At 42.9% G+C, this 24,051-nt stretch overlaps 1 protein-coding gene across 1 annotated transcript; it reads left to right on the forward strand.

The window, feature by feature from the left end:
* The first annotated feature begins 15 nt into the window (after positions 1 to 15).
* Positions 16 to 23,771, forward strand: FAM162A (family with sequence similarity 162 member A). Its single transcript, XM_020789507.3, has 5 exons — positions 16 to 171; positions 542 to 679; positions 6,965 to 7,079; positions 12,689 to 12,797; positions 23,328 to 23,771. Exons 1-5 carry the CDS (start codon positions 144 to 146, stop codon positions 23,421 to 23,423), a joined length of 486 nt encoding a protein of 161 aa, XP_020645166.2. The 5' UTR covers positions 16 to 143; the 3' UTR covers positions 23,424 to 23,771.
* The last annotated feature ends 280 nt before the right edge of the window (positions 23,772 to 24,051 follow it).

Consider the following 24,051-nt stretch of genomic DNA (forward strand, 5'->3'; position numbering starts at 1 on the left):
GCGCCACCTCCTCTCGGTTAACTCCTCCTCCTCCTCGCCCGCCTACCCTTTGCTTCCCCGGTTGGGAGAAAGAAGGGAAGCCGGCCGACCGACGAGGCAGAGCGGGGGAAACGAGGAGAGGAAGCAGCTCCTCGTAGCGACTCATGGCGGGACCTCTGGCCGCCGCCGCCGGTTAGTTAATGCTTCTGCTGGTGACCCCGCTGGCCCGGGGGCTGGCTTTTCGCCTCCCCCCACCCCCCGCTGGCGACTCTCCTGGACGAGAAAGAAATGCGCGGCCTGCCCTCGGGCTGAAGAAATGGCCGTGTGTGCGGGGTTAGAAGTGGCTCCGGAGCTGCTGCCCCCCGCCGGGCGCTTCTTTCTGCGCCCCTCTTCCCAAGCCAAAGGCACCGGTTCTCGCCGCCTTCAAATGCTGCCCCTTGGAGAAGCTGCCCCTCGGGGTGTGTGTGTGTGTGTGTGTGTGGAGGGTGCCGTTGCCTTCGTGCTTTTCCCATGACAGCCCTTTCCTTTCCTTCCCCCCCCTTTTCTCCCTCCCCCATACTAGGCAAAATGAAGACCCTTTGGAACAGAAATATCTTTGCCTCGCTGCAAACAGGGAGTCCCTTGAGGGTGGCGCCCCGGAGGTTGTGCAGCAAACCACCCCCCGAGGATGGGGCGCAGTTGCCCCGGCCCGCAGCCCCAGGTAAGCCCAAAGGAATCCTCGTTTGCTCTCGTTGCCCGGGGGGCTGTGGGGGGGGCGTCCAAAGGAGCTGAGCCCCCACGGCCGCGGGTCTTGCTTGTTGGGGCGGCCGCTTTTGGACGGGGTGGCCGGCTGTCACTGCTTGACCTCTGCCGAGAGATTCCCCCTTTTGCCCGCCCCGCCGCCGAGGAGGGCTGGCGCTGGCCCTTGGCTGTCGTTTTTTGGTTACGTAAAGTCGGACGACGTCCTGTAACGCCATTGAGAGTTATCGATTTATTTGAGCGAGGACTTGTGGATCACAGCCGCCTTTCGGACAGCCAGTCCCCCCTCCTTCTTCTTCGCAGGGTGCCCCAAAGAGCGCGTTGGCGATCCGTGAACACTCGTGCTTGAGGTCACCGTCGTAAAAATGCTACCATACCTTGTGTTTTTTTGGGTTAGATAGCTTTTGATCGTTCTGGGAAAAAGTGCAGGGTATACTGTAGTTATTAGGTCCAAACTGAACAGGATGTGTGTGGATTTGTAGGTTGTTGCTAGTGCATCTGGTATATAATGCGCTTCATTCTGGTACTTTCTCCAGTTAAGACTTCAACATTGTTTATGTACTAGAATGGTAAGTGTATATATAGTTTTTTCTTCTTCAGTTTTTCTTAAGTGTGAAATTAGTAGGTCAGAACTCCGTAGCCATCTATCTTAGCCCATTTGAGCATTATGAGACATGCTTTTGGCTGGAAGTTAGGCAACCTAAATACTCTCTCTGCTTCCTGTACTGTGAAATTTCCTGGTAAGTCAGAAGTAGTGGACTGCTTTCTCCAAAAGCTTTTGTCAAATAAAACTGGATTGTTTTTATGGTGTCACAAGATTTTTTTTGTTTGTTTTTGCTGTTAACAGACTATGAGTTAACACTGTTACTGTGCTAGAAACAAAATTCTCTCTCTTAGTTTTAAAAGATAATAGGAGTAGGTAGATCAGGTGTAATGTCATTCATGGTGGTACTCATTGGAATGTTTTTCAATAAACTCATATACCTGAGTTTTCCTGATGACCCTACTAGGTATACAAAGAAGGATGATCTATAAATAGGTTAATAGTCAAAATTCTTTGAAGTGGTCTCTTTTTAATTTCTTTCCACATACATGTTGTAATGAAGTTTTCATTCCCCAGAAGCTGATGACAAAGCTGATCGTGTTGGTTTCATTGTAACTGAGTCTAATACTGTAAATGTATTTCAGAGCTGTGGGTTTGTTTTTATATTAGATCAATACACCAAAGTGATACAAACCTGCAAGCTTTAGCGGTCTCCAAAAATTTTCATCCCCTTAGATCACGGGTCTCAAACATGCGGCTCGGGGACCATTTGCGGCCCTCTGGTTGATAGTTTGTGGCCCCCGCCTTGCCTGCCTCCCACGAAGTGCCCCCCGTCTCTGCTGTCAAGAGTCAAAAAAGTCTTGCCTCGCTCGCTGGCTCTCTCCCAAGACAGCGCCTCTTGCACCCTCCATCCAGAACTGCAGCCAGTCTGCCTGTCTGCCGGCTGGCAGGCTTCAGTTCCGGATGAAGGGTGCAAGAGGTGCTGTCTTGGGGGAGAGCTGGTGAGTGAGGTGCGCTGCTAGCCCTTTTCCCCGAGCCCCCGAGCCGCTGCTGAGCGATGCCTGAGAGCGGAGCTCGCTCGCAGCCTATCCTCAAAGAGCGCCTACAAGCCACCAACAGCAGTTGCTGCCGCCTCTTCCAGGGAAGCGGCTCTCTGGCTTTTTTTCTCTTGGCACCCCCAGCACCAGCTTCCTCCTCCTCCTCTTCGCCCTGCTTCAGCCGCCTCAGCTCTGGAGGCTGCCTGGGCTCGCCTCACAAAGTTTGCTCCCCTGTCGTGATGGGAGTAGCTGCTGCTGCTGAGTGGGCTTTTTAAGGGGGGCCCTCAGAGGAAGGTTGCCGAATGTGTGTGTGTGTGTGCGTGAGTGGGGGCCGCCCCGCTCTGTTTAATTTCGCGTGTTCCGGTGGGGGCTTTTCTCCTTTGGCAAGGTGAATTCTGTGATGTTTTTTAAAAAAATTTATGTCATGCCCTCCCCGCCACCACCAAGGCGGTCACCGACGCTTCCTCCCTTCTCCATTTCTTTGTCTTGCTGGTGGTGATGGGTGGTGGTAGTGAAGAAGGAGCCGGAGGGGATCATGGCCGGCCACGAGGGCTCGCACACACCTCCTCCTCCTCGGAGCCCCAGCCAGGCTAAGGAAACTTGCTCTGCTCGGTGGAAAATCTGATGCGGCCCAGCCTCAGCCAGACTCTGATTCCAGCGGCCCCCTGGTAAATTGAGTTTGAGACCCCTGCCTTAGATGGTACAAATGTTACGATATGAGGGGGGAATTGCATGTTTTTTTTTCACTTCTTAGCCTGACAAGAGATAAAGGTTTTCTTCACTCTTGTGTTGTTCTTGTCAGTTTCAGTAAAGAGAATTAAATACTACTGTGTATTTTTCACTCATAGGCTAACACAGCTTTTGATGTTATAGTTATTATCTGAGGAAATAAAAGGCTTTTTGTAATCTGGGTTTGCCTGTTTAAAAGGTTTTAGTGAGTAAAGAAAGGCAACCAATGGTAACTTCTTAAGACCTTTTCAAGAATGTGCCTCTGTAAAGGTGGATAATCTGAACAGTTAAATCCATATTTTAAAAATACGTGGACAGTTGAAATTCCTTATTTAATCTTTAGTTGTACCTTTGCTAGTCCCACCATTATGCCAAATGTGGCAGAATTGGGGATTCTTAAAATATATATATATATCCATACCCACTTCATTTTGTGTGGGTCCTAAACCCTCTAAACTTCATTTAGTCAGAGTGAATTCAGAATGAGTGTCCTGCATGTTTTCTTGTAAGAAAAACACCAAAATAGGTGCATAATTGTATGTTGTATATTTAACGAAATGGCTGAAATCCTGTTGGCACAGCTGTGCACATGCAAGGCTGATGTTATCAGTTGCAGCCTTTTATCACTAATATTTTTCGCTCCATAAGACACACAGACTTTCCACCCCCCTGTTTTGTGGGGGGAAAATGCGTCTTATGGTGCGAAAAATACGGTAGATGTTTCTTGTTTTAAACATTTTATTAGTTTTCCAGTCTATCTACATTGTTTTGTGCTTATCAGACATCGTATTACATATTTTGCTTACAATTATTTGTTTTTTACATATCAGTGTTTTCCTGGTTGGCCCCCCCAATTCCAAACATCTTTCAAGCATTCAAACCATTCACATACAGATTTTAGTACACAATATGACCACTATCATAATATTACTCTCATATTATATAAAAATCTTCTAATAATTCTTCTATTAAGTCTTCTAGTAACATTTTTATTAAAGGTGGTTCCAGATCCATAACGCAGCTTTATATCTAATTTAGTTTACCTAAAATAAAAAATCACCATATTACATCTTTACTCTAATTAGGCCTCCCTTATTTCAATTTAATTCTCCGTTTTAATATACAGAATATACCCTTTTACAAATCCAAATGGTGAATATAAACCTGTTTTCAATATTAAGGGGCCCTTCCTTGTTTTCCCTTTTTTCATCTTTCTAGGTAATTCCCTCTCTAATTTCTTTCTCATTTAATATTACTGTGTTTTCAAGTTTTCTGTCATCCCTCATGTCCTCTGAAGTCATTTTATAGGTCTGATCTATGCCCACCAACTCTCTATGCACCCAGTCCATCCTCAGTGAGTCCTCCAAGCATCTTCTGGTTAATTTTGCTGTCTTTTTCCCCTTGTCCCTCCCTGGCACTCCTCCCTGATCCAAGACCGGTGCCTCTCTTGGAACAATTTCCTCAAGCTGCTGTTTTAATTGAGATGCCTCATCTGAGATATTCCCATCTCCTTCCTTGCCGCTCCCTGCTGCCTACAGATCACAATCCATCTGATGTTGATTAGCTAATTTTGCTTCTTCATAGTGAGATTTCACGGTGTCCAATATTCTTTCAAGTGCAAGTTTTATTCCGTTCCAGAATTCTCCTTGTTGTGCCATTGTATCCACGACTGATGGCCTTAAAAGTCCACTTTAGGGTTAATTTCCCAGCCAAGCTCAGAGGAAGTCAAAAGGGAATAACGGCCAAGTAGTCAAGGTCACAGTTCCTGGGCTCCACGCCAAGAGATTCCAAATAGTCAAAATAAAATTCAGATTATCAAATATAGGTTGCAGGAAAATTTCTCAAGCTTCACAGCATCAAACTGTAATATTCTCAAAGTATATTTTAAAGTTATTTCCTTTCCATCAGCTATCCCTCTCACCAGATCTTCTGCCGCTTTTTAGTTTCTGAGGGACAGCATTTCTTTTTCCATATACTGTATAGGAATTTTTCAGGGGTATAATTAGTTATAAAAGTCTCACCCGATGGTAAACAGCGATGTCAAAAGGCTGGTTCTTGCTTCTTTGGCCGGCTGCCAGTGACTTGCAAGCAAGCCGAAGCTGCTTGTTTCTGCCCGTTCGTTGATTTGGGAGTTTCTTGGATCGAACAGGGTGGCCGCCGCCCCCCCCCCCCCGTGATCAACAGGCTTCCCCCCTCAGTTCACCACCCCTCCAGGGTGGTTCCGACACCCTACGGTGTCCCGAACAAGGTCAGGATTCAGCCCAGGGGACAGAGCTCTGTCCTCCTGCTGCTGTCTCGTCGCGACGTCAAGCCAGAAGTCCAATATGGTAGATGTTTCTGATTCCAAGCCCCCCCCCCCAGGCTCTGCAGGGATCCCTTTCATCTTGGGGAAGCCTTTGGGGCCTGAAGTTTGGGGAGGGGAGTCTTTAAAGTCCATAAATCACCACTGTCAGTATTGCCTTTCTAGTATGTTTCTGGTTTTGTCAGAAGTTGAAATTTGCAATAATAGCGGCAGGTGTGTAGTTCCTATTTTGGGCACTAGGACGGTGTCAGTTTCTAGACCTGGTAGCAAGTTTGTAGTTTTGCTGTCTGGTGTTTTATGTGTTCTGTTCTTATCATGCCAGTGGGTTAATATCAAAAGCGTAAGGAAGACTGCATGGTGTCTGATCCCTCTGCCCATCCACACAGCAGGGAGAGAGAGGGGTAGAATGTGAGAGGCTTTGAGACCACTGAAGGAGCGGTCTCCCATCTTTCTTTTTGAGCCACAGTCCTGTCCTGAATTTCAGAATCAGGGATCACTTTGAGCGTTGGACATATTTATGAACCAGACACAACCACATATTTGTGTTGTTTTAGGAATTCGAACATAGAGTGGATAATTCTGACAGAAATGCTGCATCACTATGATAAGTGATAAATTCTATGGCTCTCTTTATTTGTACTGAAAATAATATTTTTGGGTACCCCCAGAACTGATTTTCATGTGCACCTTGTCTCCTACCACAGGGCATTCATATATCAGTTACTTCTTTGCCTGGAACAAGTAACAGCCCTCTTGCCTTCTTCACTGACAAATAAAATCTCCTTCTGCCTTGATGAAGCCACGTTTGGTTCAACAGTCATTGTTCCTGTTTTTTTAAAAAACAAAACACTACATGAGAGAGAAAAACGCATTTGCCTGGATAATTTAGGTTTCTTGCAACAAACAATAAAAAGCATGCTTTTTAATGTTCAAATCATTGGAAAGGCCTTGTGTCTTAAGAGCTATCTACAAAGTGTGATGGTGCTCAACCTTTGGTCCTCAAGATGTCCACTTCACAAGCCTTAGCCAGCGTGTCTGGTGGTCAGAGATCCTGGGAGCAGAAGTCGAAAACATCTGGAGGAACAAAGGTTCAGAACCACTGCAGTAACATGCGTGGGAACATTATTGGCTTCTCTTCTTCTATCCCAGAGGATTTCCTTGTGTTTTTTCCCTCTGAAAGCAAGCAAAAACTGATGGGCAGCAGGATCTCTCTTTATGATGAGTTCTGTTGAACTGATTTTTAGTGTGTCTTCTGGTTTTGCTTTTATTTTAAGCAATTTTTTTGTTGTGCTAGTTTAAGAGATTTGTTCTAAGGGTAATTTTAAAAATTATTTTTCTATGCCTGCATGTGTTGTCTGCACTGGCGTCTTTGACTGTTTTTCTGCTAGTGCTTTTTTGCAGCCTAAGTGAGTGAGAGGATGTACAACAGGGAAACCTTCTGGTTAGTTAGTTTCAAGCTCCCAGTCTTGCTCGACCAAGAACTGTCTTAATTATTCATACACAACACTATTCATAAATCAAAATGTGATATGGTAATTGTGATTGAACTAACTGGCTGTGCAGCAAGAGATCAGTAAGGTGATGCTGTCTTTGAGTCTCAATTGCTGATGTATTTTATCTTCACACTTTCTATAGGCACATCTTACCAACCTATGTACAAGAACGTAGTCTCTCCCTCCAGGTGGAATAGGAGAGTCTTATTGTTGACGGGCCGTTACAAGAAAGAAGAGGACATACCTGAATTTGTGCCGTATGTTCAGTGTTTACTTTTATTTAAAAAATGAAATAGATATACTGTATTTTTAGAAATCTAAACACAAACCCTCCAGAAGTTACTGCTTTTGCCAGCAGAAAATTGTCCGTTTATAACTTAGTATATAAAATTTTACTGAGGCTATTCCATGGGCGTTGGAGGGAGCTTTCTTTAATAAAATGCAAACAGTAATTGGAGTGACATCACAATCGTAACTAAGATTGTCAAGGGATGGCTGAACTGCAATGAAGCCAACTGGAGCTGTGCTAAATCCAAAACCCTCCTAGGAAAAAGATGTTGATATTTCTTAGGACTAACCTGACCTTGGCCCTAATATTGTGCTGACACAATGGCAGTGAATCTAAGGTGAAAGGGTTTGGTCCTCCCCTTCTCCCCCCCCCCCCCTTTAAAGCTCTTCTCAGCCAGGGCAGCACTTGTGCCAAAACATTAAATTGTACCAGCAATCTGAGATAATCCAGGACAAGCAACTTTTGCCCATTCCAACCTCACTACTGCCAGAGTATCTTTTGAGTTTGGATTGTAGTGCAGGACATCCATATGATCATTTGAATATTTGCCATTATGGCGTCTGAGTTTTCAGAGAATTTAGAATATTTTTTAGCAAAGATAAAAGAGACTAAGGGAGGCATAATGGATTGTAGAAGAGGGCATTAGTTCAACAAATGGAAAGTAGCCCATATGCAGGCCAGGCTCTGACTGGAGATTCAGAATACTACCCCCAGAAGACAGCAGAAAAGTTGAAGCAGACTGCACGTAGGGAACAGAACACATGGAGACCAGCCTCTCTTTATATTCCATGTTTTTGTTCCCTCTCCCTCTAGAAAGAGTATGAAGCATAGATAATCAGAGGCCATGTTTTCCCTCTGTCAGTTCTGACCTGCAACTTTTGACATAACCATATTCGTAGGTACAGAAGCATCTAAGCACTGGCTCTCTTGGGTTTAAGTTTAAGTTTCAATAGATATTGGCTAGATGTTCTAAAACCTGATATTCAGAATTAGTTCATCTAATTTATATCCAGGACTTTTTCCAGCCTAGTTCATTGGACCTTCAGCACAACAAGATTGCACAGGGAAGAGCAGTGAGGTTTTTTTGAGCACCCTGTTCTCCTGTGCTCTTCTGGCTAAGCTATGTGCTGTTTTGTCTTACAGCTAATATTACTGCTTTTTCTAGAGTGCTTCTGGGGGCTCCTTTCTTCTGACTTTCATCCTATGCAAATTAAAGGTATCTTGGAGCTTCTGTTAGACAGATAAGAAGGATTTTACATCACACAACACATCTTCAGCTGAATTTACTATAAGAAGAAAGCAGAGTGTTGTTAGATGTGGCTGACATCAAATTGTAGTTTTGCCATCTTGCAGAAACTATTTATCGGCATGCACCTTGCTGATGTATTTTAACTAACCTAACAAAACCATATGAACAGCACAGAACAATTTTGGGAAGAAATACTGTGCTGGGCTTTTTTTGTATGTTTGTATTTTTTTTAGTTGCATCCCAGGGCTAAGGAGGATTTTTCAGAAAAAAGTGTTAATATTGGGATCACAGATTCAATGTTTAAAAAGATGCAAAGATTTCCTAGGATCCTTAAGTCTTATTTTTGCTTTTCAACATTTTTGCGTTAAAACTAACACAAACATTTTGGGAATGCCATGTGATTATTTATTACCTGGCATTCTTTTTTCAAACTGTTGAGCAAAGCTGCTGACCTTAAAAGGTAACAGTTTCCAGCTTTTGAACCTCACCAATTGTTCCCCCATGCCTCATCCATTTAAACCAACAGTTCCATTCCCCCCCCTCCAGTTTCCCTACAAATGGTTCCCTCATTTCCAGGGGTGGGATGATTTTTATCTGATGTAAGCCAAGACTACAGTGGCTCAATTAAAATGTGAAATCAAGCCCCTCTTATTGTTTAGTAGGAGCTAGATCCTATGGGGCTATAATTGAATGCTGGGGAACAGATAATGGGGGCCTTTTCTACAAGATACAGAATTGTGACTACGTCTTCAGAAAGGAGCAAGCCAAAGAAACAGAGGCAGCTAAAAGGACAATGCTGCCTTTTCCCCATTGTTAGGAGTAGAGCTTTACTCTCTTCTCTGAATATGTTCGGGAGGATTCTAGAGTGGACTTTAGAAGGGAGGTGCATCACATCAGTGTTTTTTGAATCTTTCTCTTTGCCTTTGTTTGCAGCCACCCTGTGAAAATTAAACCCTTGACCATAGCCCGTTTTAGTCCACTATACCAGTATATACCAGAAATAGTAATGTAGCACCTTTATCACCCAGTCAGACTGTAATCACCACCATTATGATGGAATTAATCACTTCCTATTGTTTGTTGTTAGACATCTAGTTTTAAACTGCGGATAAGGAGAATTGTTGGCAGTTTTGAACTGTTACAAATGGTGTTAAACTACCAATGGTTTAAAACTGCTAACAGTTCTATACTTCACCCACAGACACAAGCACTCCCATCTGCCTGAAGAAGCGTGCTTAGACACCCAAAAGCTTGTGAAAAATAAAAACTAGGTGCTACATGGCTATTTTTGGTATAAATTGTTTCAACAGACTAACACAGCTGCCTACTGCAGTCAAACCTCGACCTACGAACTTCCCTACCTACGAACATTTTGACTTACGAATGGCTCTGATCGCAAAAATTTCTATCGATTTGCGAACGGAGCCTCAACAAACGGAAAAAGGCAGGGGGAAAGGGCGGGAAATTCAAACCTCAGCCTCCCAGGGCTTGCCCAGCACCATTTTTGAATTTCCCACCCTTTCTCCCTGCCTTTTTCCGTTTGGAAGCTTGCCCAGCACCATCGGAGGACAGGCGGGGGTCCCCTGCAACTGCGATCACAGCTTTCAGATGCTTCCGAAGGCTTGCCCAGCACCATCGGACGGACTCACATGGCAGTCATCGCTTTCAGAGGCTTGCCCAGCATCATTTTTGAATTTCCTGCCCTTTTCCCCTGCCTTCGATGGTGCTGGGCAAGCCCCGGGAGGCGTCTGAAAGCGGCGATCGCCACAGGGGGGGCGCCAGTCCAGTGTGCTCCCTGTGCATCCCTGGCATGGGTTTACTTGTGAGTAACCATCGCCAACAGTGCAGGTCTACTCATGAGTAAGCGCTGCTGCAGGCCCTGGGCAGCTGCACAAGAGGAGGAAGGAGAAGTGGCCGGGTGCTGGTGCTTTGGTAGGGAGGCTTCAGACAGGTAAGGTGCTGCTGTTTTTTTCTTTTTAAGAAGTTGTTCTGGGCGGGTTTTGGAGGGTAGGTTTGGGCTAGGGGGGTATGTTTCTGTGTTGTTGTGGTTTTTTGGTGATTTTTTTTTGTAGTCCCAGCGCGGGACTTTCTCAAATGTTTATTTTGGATGTTTTTGTTCTCTCTCTGTGTGTGTTTTGCAGTCCCAGCGTGGGGCTGCAAGTGTTTTATTTTTCATTTCTTTTTTGGGGGGGTATTTTTTTCCTTCGGTCAGAATGGAGTAATGGTTTTTCAGTGCATTTCTATGGGAATGCATAGTTCGACATACGAATGTTTCGACGTACGAACGTTAATCAAGAACCGATGAAATTTGTAAGTCGAGGTTTGACTGTATACCTTTTCAGCAGTGGTAAGCACCATATTTGGCTGTATGAAATGGAGATACATCGACCTTATAAAGAAACTGGCACAGCTCCAAACATACATCATCTTTCTAACTAAATGCAAGCATGAGATGACATCCCCGAAGGTCTGAGAGTGAAGAATTCACTCTGCCACACAGCACAAGCCCAAATTGTCAGCAAACAATTTTGTTTGCCATCTATAGCCTCAGAAAGAACACCTTAAAGATTCCATAGATTTCTTGAGGAAACTGCAATTCATAGGCAGTCTACCAGAAAATATGATCCTGGCAACCATGGATATTGAGGCACTGTACAGTGGTGCCTCGCTTAACGAGCGCACCGTATAACGACAAAATCGCATAGCGATCTCTTTTTTGAGATCGCTAATGCGATCGCTTACCGATGGCCTCTATCGCCAAAACTCGCATTGCGAAGATCAGTAAGCGTTTCGCTGGGAAATCAGCTGTTCGGCGGCTCCAAAATAGCCGCCCCATGACCCAAAATGGCCGCCGCAACCATTTTCGCACCCTGTTAAACTGTATATGAACATCCTCCATAAAGGTAGACTAAAAGCAATAAAGAATACCATGCCATAAGGAACCACATCACATCTGGCCATGAAACTTTGCAGTTTTGGTCTAACTCATAAGTACTTCCACTCTGGTGGGAACATATGCCTGCAAACCAGTGGGACAGTCATGGACCCCCTTCAGTCTCCCCATCTTCAGGGCAGACTTAGAACATTGCCTTGTCAGATCCTGTTTGCAAAAGCCTCTGCTCTATCTCAGGTTCATAGATGACATCTTTATTATTTGGATTCATGATGAAGAAGTGCTAATGAGGTTCCATCAAGACTTTTAATACATTTCACCATAACATAAAGTTCAGTATAGACCATTTCAAGGAAAAGCTTAACTTTCTGGATACTGCATTTCAGCTACATAATGGACAGATTAACATCTGTCCATTATACCAGAAATCCACAGACAGAAAATCACATTTCCATGCCTGCAGCTCTCACCCTGAAGACATTTTTAAAAACCCATTGTTTACAGCCAAGTATTATACCACTGCATCTCCTCAGAACCATCTGAAATAGGCTCCCTGCTGGAAAAGTGGGAGACATTTTTCAGAATCAAAACTCACCTGATCTAGTTACACAATAGATTAGCAGGACCAGACAGATTCCCAGAAGTAAGCTTTGCAAGATAAACCAAAACTAGACAACAATAGGATACCACTAGTGATGACATAAAGTTCTTGGCTGAATCCACTGATGTGCATCATCAAAGATCTCTAATCCATTTCAGATAAATGTCTAGCAGGCCTTGGTGGGCAACCCATGTTGGCTACCCAATCTAAAGAAAATTCTAATTATTAGCAACAGATTGTCTACCAGAGACATTGATATAGGAACCAGACCTTGCGGCAAACCCAGATGCCAGCTTTCCCCACATATTTGTATGGGAAACACCATTATAGGATCAAACAACATAATCCACAATATCAGGGGTGCATAAACTTGCTCATTCTCTAATATGATGTATGCTGTGCTGCATTGCATTTATATTGGGCACACATGCCAGACTCTATGCAAGAGAGTAAACAGGCACAAAATTAACATCAGGAATAGAACAAATCAGTGGGCAAACATGGTTGTTGTGGGTTTTTCAGGCTCTTTGGCCGTGTTCTGAAGGTTGTTCTTCCTAACGTTTCACCAGTCTCTGTGGCCAGCATCTTCAGAGGACAGCACTCTGTGCTTTGGTGTAGTTGGGCAAACACTTCACCCTTCCTGGTTGCTCTTTCTCTAATCTCAAAATTAATACTTCTTGAATTTCAAATTGCACAGTCTGCCTTTCCCTTCAATTGCAGCACAAATATTATTTTTCAACTGGAGGTTTCCCTTTTGTTTTTTTAAATTATTTATTAGTAGATAGGCAAGACAACGAAAATAAGTTCCAGTAACAATGTGTTTGTTTTCTACAGGGCTTCGGTCATTCACGCTGCAGCAAGCAAGCTACGTGTGTACATTGGCTGTGCCTCTATTGTCCTGACACTCATTATGTTCTTCTTTGCAGCTCGTTCTGGGAAACGGGTGAGTACAAAAGCATTACGATGTCATCAGCAAGAATGGGAGCAAAAGAGTTAATTAGTTACAGCTCAAGATTGGTAATTATATAAAACATGCAGTAATAGAGGAAGAAAGAAGAGTGCCTCAGCCAACAGTAGAAAAACTGAGTGAGATGGGAGCAGAACAAGAGATCTAAGAACGAAGGAAAAGAAGGTGGTAGGGAGATTGACTCTTCTTTCACTCACGCCAAATAGGTGGGAGACAGAAAATTCTCTTAGTTGAAAGTCAAGTGGTACTAGTGAGGCTTGAATGCACACAATTCTAACACATAATTAACCAATCTCACTTTATCTTGCACTCAGGCTAAATGTGTGTGTGTAAATGGCGTAAGGCTACCCAATGTATTTCATGGCTGAGAGTGGACTAGCATTTGGATTGCCAAAGTCCCTGTCCAGCACTCTAACCTCAACGCCATATTGGCTCAATCTAGGTGCTGGTTCTTGACTCTCCTCCTCCCACCCTGAGGAAGAGGTCTCCTCATATTTCAACCCTCTGCTTTTCCAGAAGGAAAACAAGAGTTTATGGGGAGTAAAAACAGATTAGCACCTGTAGCATTCACCCAGTTTATGAATACTTACATTGAGATTTGCATACACCAATAGGAGTTGGTGGGGAGCGGAGTTAAGTGGGGGAAGGTTAAGAAAAGAGAGAGAGGGAGGGAGAAAAGAGAAGGTGGTAGAGAATAGAAAGGAAGGTTGTTTTAGTTGAGAGCTTACGACATCGACTGAACTTTTATTACTTGTAACAATAAACAATTTCTACTTGGTTTTTAAATGACACATTGCCTGGACCTCTATCTTTAATACAGTAGGGTCTCGACTTACGAACGGTTCTACATATGAACTTTTCAACTTACGAACCCGCCCAATAGGAAATTACATACTCAACATACGAACTTCCCTCGAGTTACGAACAGGAAAAAAGTGCCCCCTCCCTCCCATTAGAGGCTTCTGGAGGGGGAAAAAGGTCAGAAACTTAAAAATAAATAAAAGAAAGTCACTTACCAGGCCTTGGTAGCCCCTGAACTGCAGGAAAAAGAGCAGCAAACAGATAAAAGCCAACACCCAGAAGGGAGGCCGGCAGCTATTTTGTGCTTTTCTCTGCTCCTGCCCCTTCCTCTCCCCGCCTAACAGCTGATCGGCTGGCTCTGGAGGCTTGGGGAGGCTTGCTCAGCAACTAAAAAGCCTGCCTGTGTGTCTTTGTGCTGAAAAAATCAGCACAACATGCTTTAAAACATGCTTTAAAATTAGCTTCGTTGAAAAAAAAAAGATTTCGAAAGTGCTTTTAAAACTGTTCCCTGCCTCCCCCCTCCTTTCCTGAACTTCTCTTGACCTAAGGAAAAAAAGAAAAAATATCCCCTTCTAGTGGCAGAAGGCAGAATAGCAGCTTCCCATTAGTTTCCCATTAGTTTCTATGGACGGAAAAGAGCAGATACGGATTAAATGGTTTTCAATGCATTCCTATGGGAAATGCAGATTTGACATATGAACTTTTCGACCTACGAACCGCCTTCCAATACGGATTAAGTTCGTAAGTCGAGACCCCACTGTAGTGAACAAAGTTGATGTAATCAACTGGTGGCAACTGAATGACACGTAGCTTCCACTTTTGCTTGCTGAAACAACCAAGGGCCAGGTGGGAACGTGACAAATTGATGGCATAGCGGAGGGATCTGAAACAATCCAGTGTGAAATTAAATTTTCTTGAGTCTAGAGGGAAAAGGGGTTAGGATCTGTGGCATAAGAAGTGGTTACCCATCAGAGTCTTGTGGAAGACTTAGTTTTGGGGCTTCTGAACCAGTTTGGGGGAATCCCAAAAATAGATCCTTTTGGCTATTGTGAGGAAAAATAAACAGTCCAAATTAATAAATTGTATTGTTTATGCCACCCAAACAAAGTAAAAAGTTGGTTATGAAGGCATAGTTTGAGCTCTAGGATGCTGAAGGAAATGGGAACCCTCAAATTCAAAGTGATGAAGAAACTGAGGGATCAGTAATAATTGCCTCAGAAGGAGAAAATATTCAAAGCTCCCAAGATTTTAAAAGATGGAAGCTGGTACAGGAATTTAAACTGAAGGAACTAGCTATGAAAAAGAAAAAAATTAGAGAACTTGCAAGGAAAAGGGAATTTGAGCAAGATACCAATTTGATAAAAATTGCCAAGGAGCAAGAAAAGCCCTTACAGCTATCTATTACCTGTTTAAAAAAATCAAACAACAAAGACAGGAAATCCAACAGAAGCTTGGGATCCAAAAAGCAGCATATAAAAATCTAATCAAAAGAAAAAAGAATACACTCATTCCCTATGGGCGGAAATAATTTTAGCTGCAAAACAGAAAAACTCATCTAAGTTCTGGCGACTGGTTAGGGACAAGAAACAAAATCTCCCCTGCCAAATTGATCCTCCAATTTCCCATTGTAAATGGGTTGCCTATTTTAATCAACTTTATAAAGACCTTCCACCAACACCAGTTCCAGCTGGTGAATTCAAAGAGCTACCAGTCTGGCCTCCAGTTTCCCATGAAGAAATTAAATCCCATATTGCCCGACTGAAAATAGGCAAAGCACCAGGGTCGGATGGCTTGCCTCCGGAACTTTTCAAAGAAAATATTGACTGGTGGGCACCTTTTTTAGCAGCATTATTCACCTATATCGACTCCACAGGCCTCTTTCCAGTAGAATGGAATACAGCAATAGTAGTACCTTTATTCAAAAAAGGACTAAGAGATAAGCCGGCAAACTATCGCCCTATTAGTCTCTTAAATATATGCAGTAAAGTATATGCTAGGCATCTGCAGGACAAAACTGAGACCTGGTTGATCAAAGAAAATAGGATTGCTGTAGAGCAAGTCAGTTTTAGAGATTGTAGATCCACTATGGACCACTGTCTTATTAGTCAACATCTTATAGAGAAATATGCGGCAAAAGGCCCAACCTCATTATATGCTGCATTTGTTGATCTGAAAGCAGCTTTTGATTCAATCTCAAGACAGCAACTATGGGATTTAGAAGCTACCTCAATAGATAAACGATTACTTCTGTTGTTGTGTGTGCTACACAATAATACCAATCTCAAGGTTAGGCTCAATAGGAAAGGGAATTTAACAGAACCGATTAACACCTATAGAGGAGTCAGACAGGGCTGCTTACTGGCCCCCTAATTGTTTAATTTATATTTAAATGACATAGTAGAACACCTGAATTCTCCTAGTCTTCATTCTCCAAAATTACACCAAAGACATATTTCTATCCTTCTCTATGCGGATGATGCCGTGCTTCTAGCGAGAACGCCAATCGGCCTAAAGAGAGCCCTTAAGAAATTTGCAGACTTCTGCAGAAAGAAGGAATTAGAAATAAATTATCAAAAGACAAAAATTATGGCCTTTGGTAGAAGACAAAAGAAAAGATCTTGGATTATAAATGGGCAATCTCTTGAACAGGTTTCCTGTTTTAAATACCTAGGTATGGCCCTGCAATCCACTGGGGACAGGAATGCCCATATACAATATGCAGCCACCCAAGTGGAAAAAACAGCAAACAGCATCCTAAGGTTCTACCATTCAAAAGGGGGTTGTTATATCCCAGCAACCCAAAAACTCTTCCAGGCAAAGGTGGTCAGCCAGATGCTCTATGGCACTGGTTCTTAACCTTGGGTTACTCAGGAGTTTTGGACTGCAACTCCCAGAAGCCTTCACCACCAACTGTGCTGGCTGGGGTTTCTGGGAGTTGCAGTTCAAAAACATCCGAGTAACAAAGGTTAAGAACTACTGCTCTATGGCACCTTTATGGGGCCTCCACCCAGCAGTTTTGACCCGATATAGCAGGTTCAGTCAAAATTCCTTAGAGCAATACTCAGTCCCAAGATGCGTAACAAATGCACAAATCCGTTTAGGGACCGGCTCACTAACAATGGTAGCCAAAATTGTACTAGCCTCCCTTCAGTACTGGTTTAAAATAAACTTCCAGTTACAGGGATTAACACATCTGCTCCTAGAGGACAATTTCCAATCGAGCTGGTTAAAAGTGGTCCTAAATAAACTGCAAGTAATGGGCTTCTCTCCTCAAGCAATATTAAGCATGCAATGGGATGAAGCAAAATCAGCCCTTAAACAGAGAATAATGGATATGGAGAGACAGGTAGATCTCAGTAGATGCCCCAATTTTAGAGCAATAGACATGCATAAACATCGTCTGCTCCCTATGGCCTACCTATCACAGCTTGAGACATATAAGTTTAGGAAAGCCTTTACTCTGGCTAGATGCGAGGCTTTCCCTTTTGCGGTGTTGGAAGGCACATTAAAGAAAACCCCGAGGGAACAGAGATTCTGCCCATGTGGCTCTGGCGAGATAGAATCTATCGAGCACATGATGCTCAGGTGTAACAGGCATAATAAGATCCGAGGAAAATATATTACACCTCTCTTAAAAGATATGCCAGGTCAATCGGATTTGGACTACTGTAATCAATTGTTAACCAACCAAAATAGGATTACTACAGAACTGGTAGCGAAATTTTGGGCGGCATGCTATAACAGACAGAACAGACAGCTAAACCCTTAGACCTTGGTCTTACATTGCTATATTTGCTGTTTTAGATATTTTACCTTTTGTATGTCTGGTATGGCTCTTTGTAGTACATGCCAGTCTTTGAAGTTTTGTATTCAGTTTTGTATGGCTTGATGCCGTAACAATTATGTATGTATGTATGTATGTATGTATGTATGTATGTATGTATGTATGTAGGTAGGTAGGTAGGTAGGTAGGTAGGTAGGTAGGTAGGTAGGTAGGTAGGTAGGTAGGTAGGTAGGTAGGTAGGTAGGTAGGTAGGTAGGTAGGTAGGTAGGTATAGGGAGGTTTTAATGGCACCTTGTAGGGCTGGAGAAGGCCCCCACAAACAGCTAATTGTCCCTGTTAAATACCGAGAAAACATTCTGGAAAAAGCACACAAAGATGTATTTGGAGCACACATGGGCATCTCTCGCACTAAGAAAAGGGTTGCACAGAATTTTTGTTAGCCAGGGATGGGGCAGCAAATTAAGCAATATTGCCAAACATGTGATACTTGCCAGAAACGAGGTACTGGAAATGACAAAAAAGCTCAAATGTACATTTGGTCCTGGAGAAGAAGTATTAATGTTGAGACTCATAAAAGGAAATAAGTTGCAGTTAGTGTGGATCAGACCGTACACAGTGGTCTCCAAAATGAATGATGTCAATTATATTCTCCAAAGGGAAGATGAAGGCTGTAAATTAGTCCATGTCAACATGATGAAACTCTATTGTAGAAAAGAAAACTGGGTTCTATATACTGTCAAGGAAGACCCAGAAGAGAAGCAAAAGTTACGTGATGCTGGTTTGACAGTGAAAGCAGCCAAATGTCAAATTGGGAACTCTGTAATAAGGTACCTAGGGCATCTAGTTGGAAGGGGGATGATCAAACCCCTAGATGCAAGGATAGAAGCTATTGATACTTGGCCCACCCTGACTTCTAAAAAGAAAATCTGAACGTTCCTTGAGTTAGCCGGCTATTATAGACTCTTTGCCCCGAAGTTTAGTGAAATAGCTGCTCCATTAACAAACTTAACCCAAAAGAAGCGAGCTGAAAACATCCAGTGGACATCAGAGTGCCAGGTAGCCTTCGACTGACTGAAGAGAGCGCTGACTTCAAACCTGTCCTGATTGCACCAGACTTCAAACGTGAGTTCATCATTTACACAGATGCATCGACTGTGGGACTAGGAGGCATGCTGTGCCAAGCAGAGGACAGTGGGAGTCTACATCCAGTGACTTGCGTAAGCAAGAAACTCCAACCTGGTTAGAGACATTTATCCACTATCGAAAAAGAGTGTCTAGCTATCATATGGATGCTGCACAAGCTGAAGTCCTACATTTGGGGAAAGAAATTCATCCTCTGCACCGACTATTCCCCTTTAGTGTGGCTAAGAACTATGAAATCTAACAGTAGCAAGCTTGCAAGACGGTCGCTGATTTTGCAGGACTTTGATTTTGAAATCCTCAATGTATAAGGATCTCAGAATGTGGTTATGGACTCTTTGTCTAGAAGGCCAGATGACTAGAGAAAATTCTTTGTTTTTATTTGAGTTCAATATTAATTGTTCTGCTTGTGTATTAGTTGTGGGATAGGTTTAAAGTGCAAAATTTCTTGGATATTAATAAATTAATAGGTATGTATAATGATAGTAAAAATAAGGTTAATATTTGCATTCTTCCATGAACCTTTGTTTATGAGGGCAAACCGTTAGGTTTTCCCTCCTAAAACAAATTAATTAAGAGGGGAGGGATGTAGCGTTCACTCTGCTTATGAATATTTATGTCCAGATTTGCATGCACCAATACCGTGTTTCCCCGATAATAAGACACTGTCTTATTATTTTTTGGGGACAGAAAAACACCAGAGGGCTTATTTTCAGGGGAGGGCTTATTTTAACCCTAACCCCTTTTACCCTCCATCATGCCCCTTTTATCCTCCATCACTCCCGCTTACATACCGGTACCGGTGGCTGGGCGAGCGAGCGAGCGAGCGAGCGTTCCTCCCGGCAGCGGTCGGGAGGGAGGGAGGGAAGCGGCGCTCGCGCACTCACCCGGCCACCCCCTTTCCCTCTTCCCTCTCCTCCTCCTCCTCCTGCTGCGGCCGGGAGGAAAGCAGGCAGGCAGGCAGTCGGGAGGGAGAAAGAGGGAAAGCGGAGGAGGAAGGAAAGGGGGGTGGCCGGGTGAGCGCACGCACGCCTCTTCCCTCCCTCCCGACTGCCTGCTTGCCTGCCTGCCTGCCCCGCCAGCGCGCCCCGCATCACTCTGGCGGCGGCGGCGGGGCTCCTCCTCCAAATGGCTGCACGCAGCGTTTTCGCGCCCTTGGTAAGCAGGGGAGAGCGCGAAAATGCTGCGTGCGGCCATTTGGAGGAGCCGCCGCCGCCAGAGTGATGCGGGGCGCGCTGGCGGGGCAGGCAGGCAGTCGGGAGGGAGGGAAGAGGCGCGAGCGCCTAAATAGGGCTTATTTTCGGGGGAGGGCTTATTTTAGAGGAGTGCTACACAGTAAGGGGAGGGCTTATTTTCGGGATACGTCTTATTATCGGGGAAACACGGTAGGAGTTGGTGGGGGCGGAGTTAAGTGGGGAAAGGTTAAGAGGGAGGGAGGGAGGGAGAAAAGAAGAGGCGGTAGAGAATAGAAAGGAAGGTTGTTTTAGTTGAGAGCTAATGACATTGACTGAATTTTTATTACTTGTAACAATAAACAATTTCTACTTGGTTTTTAAACAACACGTTGCCTGGACCACTGTCTTTAATAGTGAAGAAAGTTGATGTAATCAACTGGTGGCAACTGAATGACATGTAGCTTATGCTTTTACTTGGTGAAACAACCAAGGGCCAGGCGGGAACATGACGGTATCTGTGAGGAATGTTGAGCTTCTAGAATTTGCTGGAGAGTGAACAATAATTGAATGAGTTACCTGAACCATGGCCATTAATTAAACGCTCTTTTCAGTTTCATGCTTCTGGAGAACACCATGTTTTATTTTTTAAAATTTTTTAATAAAGTGATTGTTTTTCAATTCCAGGGAATTCAGGGTCATGTTCATGAGAATCATCCTATTTTATGTTCTCAGCCACCTTTAGAAGTGGGTTAGCTTGGTGGATTGTCATTAGGTTGAGGTTCCCCATTCGACTTTCAGGCGTTAGTTCATTGGTCTGTATTTGTTGCCTTTAGGACTTAAGGCATGCATGTAAGGGTTAGTTGCATCATCACTGGCAGTACTGACAGAAGTTTCATTACAGTACTATCTCAAATGCCACAAGCTGCTTATCCCTGTTATACAGAGAAGGTGTCTCATGACGAAGACCAAATACAAAGCTCAGAGAGTGACCAGTCCAAGGTCACCCAGTGTATTTCATAACCTATGAGGTCTAGAACTTGGAGCTAGTCCAAGTTTGTAAGCCCCAATAAGTACAAGATGTTTAACTTGGCTATTCAACATTGGATTAAATAAAGTGTAAAAAAATTAAGGTTTGTCAGCTCAGTGATTAGTTTGTGTGCTCCTTCTTCCTCTTGTGCATGTGGCCGGAGGAGTAAAAACTATGGATTCTTAAGCTTATAATTTGTCAGTCAGGTTGCAACTGGCATCTTTATATGAGCAAACCATTTTTGTGTGCTTTAGACACAAAGAAACCATAATTTGCTGAAAGTTTTTTTTCCAAGGAAATAGGCATGTTAATCTGTTGCAGCAAAATCAACAGTCTTGTAATGCCTGTAAGACTGGAAGTACTATTTGGCATAAGCCTTCATGGACATAGCCCACTTCTTCAGATGCTTGGAGTGCTGACTAGAAGAAGCATCTATTATACAGCTTGAAAAGTTTCTTTAAAAAAGTAATTAAAGTTTGATTACTTGTTACAGTATTTGGAAAGTATTCCGTAGCAATTGATCATTACAGTGTCAGAAAAGTAACTCATTGGCTGAAATCTTACTGCTTGGCATAGTATGTTGCCCTAGAGTAAATCCACTAAATCAGTGAGGATTTGGTGAGTCAACTTCCCTGTATGTTCCAATTGGTCAAATGGGCCTACTCTGAGACCTACCACATGAAGCATCAGGATTTCAGCCATTATGTGATTTGATGCATCACTTTCTTTTTTTGTTGTTCTTCTTTTACTTAACCCCCCCCCCCTTTAAGGACTGATAAATGAATAGCATAACATTTGAAAAATTCTGTTAAAATGCTTCTGAAATGCCCTTTAAAAATATAGAAATATTTTGCATTACATCAGTAAGGTTTTGTCATGTTCAATATGTTGCTTTTGAAATGCAACATCCTTGCTGCAAAAAACTAGTTGCTTTTAATTGCATTACTTGTAACTTCTTTCCTACCACTTATAGTCTAACCTCCTCTTGCACGAGGAGGGGTGGTACGAGTTTAAGCCTTGTGCTTTTGATTAGCCTCAAAATAACGAGACATAATTTTTAGTGATGTCCATAATTTAAATTCTTGATATTACCTGGGTAGAGGGAGTTTATATGCAATGGCTTCTAGATTTTTTAAAAAAATCTCCGTTAGCTGTCTATAAATGGTGGGAAAATGACTAAGAGAGAACTGTGAGAAGTTACCCTGTTTTCCACTCTGAACTCACAAAGCAGCTTTAAGGGAACTTCTTCATATTATGTTAAGTCTATATTCTCTTATGCATAGCTGATATTATTAACTGGATTACTCCTTTCATTTATTTCAGCAAACAGGTTTATACCGAGAGAATTAGCTTTGCTGAATTCTTTTGAAAAGATGTCCCGTTTTAACTCCAACTCTGGGACATTTCGTAGTGGAGAAAGAACCCTATGAGAATTAATGGAAAGAATAAGAGGGAAAGAACAGAACAGAATTCCTGAGATTTGAGTTGTAACTCTGGCAGACCTAACCTGTGATAAAGTATATTACAGGAGATAAATGGGTGGGCTGCATTTCATCTATTGAGAATGAATTTGTCACGTTGAGAGGAACATTCCTGCTGCCTTTAACAGAGGAGGGGATGGCTGAATGCAGTGGCCAGCAACATTTGCCATTCCCAGGGTTGTTCATTCCTGTCTGTGAATTATCAGGAGAGAATCATACACTTGGGGGAAAAAAAAGACTTCTTCAGCAGAAGATGAATCCATCCCGTAGTGAACAAAGATGGAAACAGATGACACCGTATCCACACAGATGGTATTCTGTGTTGGTTATCTACAGCAATGGGGCATAAAGGAAGTCAATGTTCCATATGAAAGAGAGATGTGGTAGAGTTAGAAGGTGTCTTTCCTATTACAGAAAAGACTTGAATCTGTGGAAACTCTCAGTATAGACAACTCTGAATAGAAAGGCATGCTCAGTTTTTTAAACTCTCGCTCTTGAATCAGTCCTTATTCTTTTCCTCTGATCTGTTAAAGACTCTAAGCTAAGATAACCATCTCATTTACTGGGGCTATTGTGTCAGCAGAGTCCCTTTCTCACTACTATACTCATCAGCATTTTTCCTTTCAGTCACATGGCACCTGACATTCTTTTCTGTGAGGAATGCTCGATCTATTACTCTTCCCCTTTGGAGGTTTTAAGTAGGACAGTTCCTACAGGGGCGGGGTCAGATGACATTTTTCCTACATTTTCTACTTATGCTGATACAGAGTGATAACTGGGCCGGGGCTGTTAACTATCCTGAATCATGGCTTAGAGTAGGCAGAGAAGGAACAGGGTGGAATGTTCTCTATGTAGACTTTATATACATGTAATCATGCAGCCTTGCCTAATGAAGCAGGTAAAATGGGTAACTAAACATAGATAGATGGTTTCTCTTCCCAGCAGATTTCATGCTTGCAGACATTTAACTAGTTTTTCTTCTAGAATATTGAGCTCTGCCAATCAGAGCCACCTCTGTCACATCCAGTAAGGATTTTAGAAGAATTAATGGAAGTTTCTATTGTCTCTTACCTTGCATCCTTTGTCATTCTACTGCAGGCTATGGAAGAGGGTCGCAGCTTGAGGGCGGTGCACTTGGAGAAAAAAGCTAAACTCTTGGAGCAGACGATGGAGAGTAGCTCACCCAAGGTGTAATCAAGAGGATTAGATCAGAAGGCACAAGATTGACTGACTGTCATCTTTCAATTATGAATCACTTGTGGAACAAAGTTTCATTAGCTGCTTGCTCCTGTTTTCCACCTTCCAAAAATAAATACATAAATATTTTTTTTGTAACCTTCAGTTTTTATTTAATTTTATTAGTGTTTTAAAGGAACAGTCTGAATTTTTTTCATATTCTTGTTATTAGATATATTAAACAAAGTTGTAAAATACATTTTATTTGGTGAAAGATAGCCCTGTCCAAGTTACTACTGAATTAACTGCCAGTGTATATCCTGTGTGTAGGATTTCTAAAGGAATTTGGTAGTACAAATCTTAAAACACTGTGTGAATTTTTTATTTCAAGTTTAATCTAGCTGCACAAATATTCATGAAAGCGGTAGTAAACAAACATCTGTGCATGCTTGCTTCATTATTTTTCCATTTCCAGCTGTGATTAACTATGCTTCAGAATCCACCCTAAAGCACTTTTTGCTGATGTTCATAATCTCATCTTTATTTTAGGAAATCAAATATGGTGAAGCTTCAGTGATTCAGTGCCCTAATTTAAATCTCTCTGCTTCTCTTGGGAAAACGAAGCAGCAGCGTAGAATGCTTGAAT

Source organism: Pogona vitticeps, chromosome 2, assembly GCF_051106095.1.
Source record: "Pogona vitticeps strain Pit_001003342236 chromosome 2, PviZW2.1, whole genome shotgun sequence".
In the NCBI taxonomy this organism is placed as follows: domain Eukaryota; kingdom Metazoa; phylum Chordata; class Lepidosauria; order Squamata; family Agamidae; genus Pogona; species Pogona vitticeps.

Coding starts and splice junctions, on each gene's coding strand:
- FAM162A (XM_020789507.3), top strand. CDS start 144: ATGGCGGGACCTCTGGCCGCCGCCGCCG. Junction 7,080..12,688: donor GACATACCTGAATTTGTGCC/GTATGTTCAGTG, acceptor TGTTTTCTACAG/GGCTTCGGTCATTCACGCTG. Junction 12,798..23,327: donor CAGCTCGTTCTGGGAAACGG/GTGAGTACAAAA, acceptor ATTCTACTGCAG/GCTATGGAAGAGGGTCGCAG.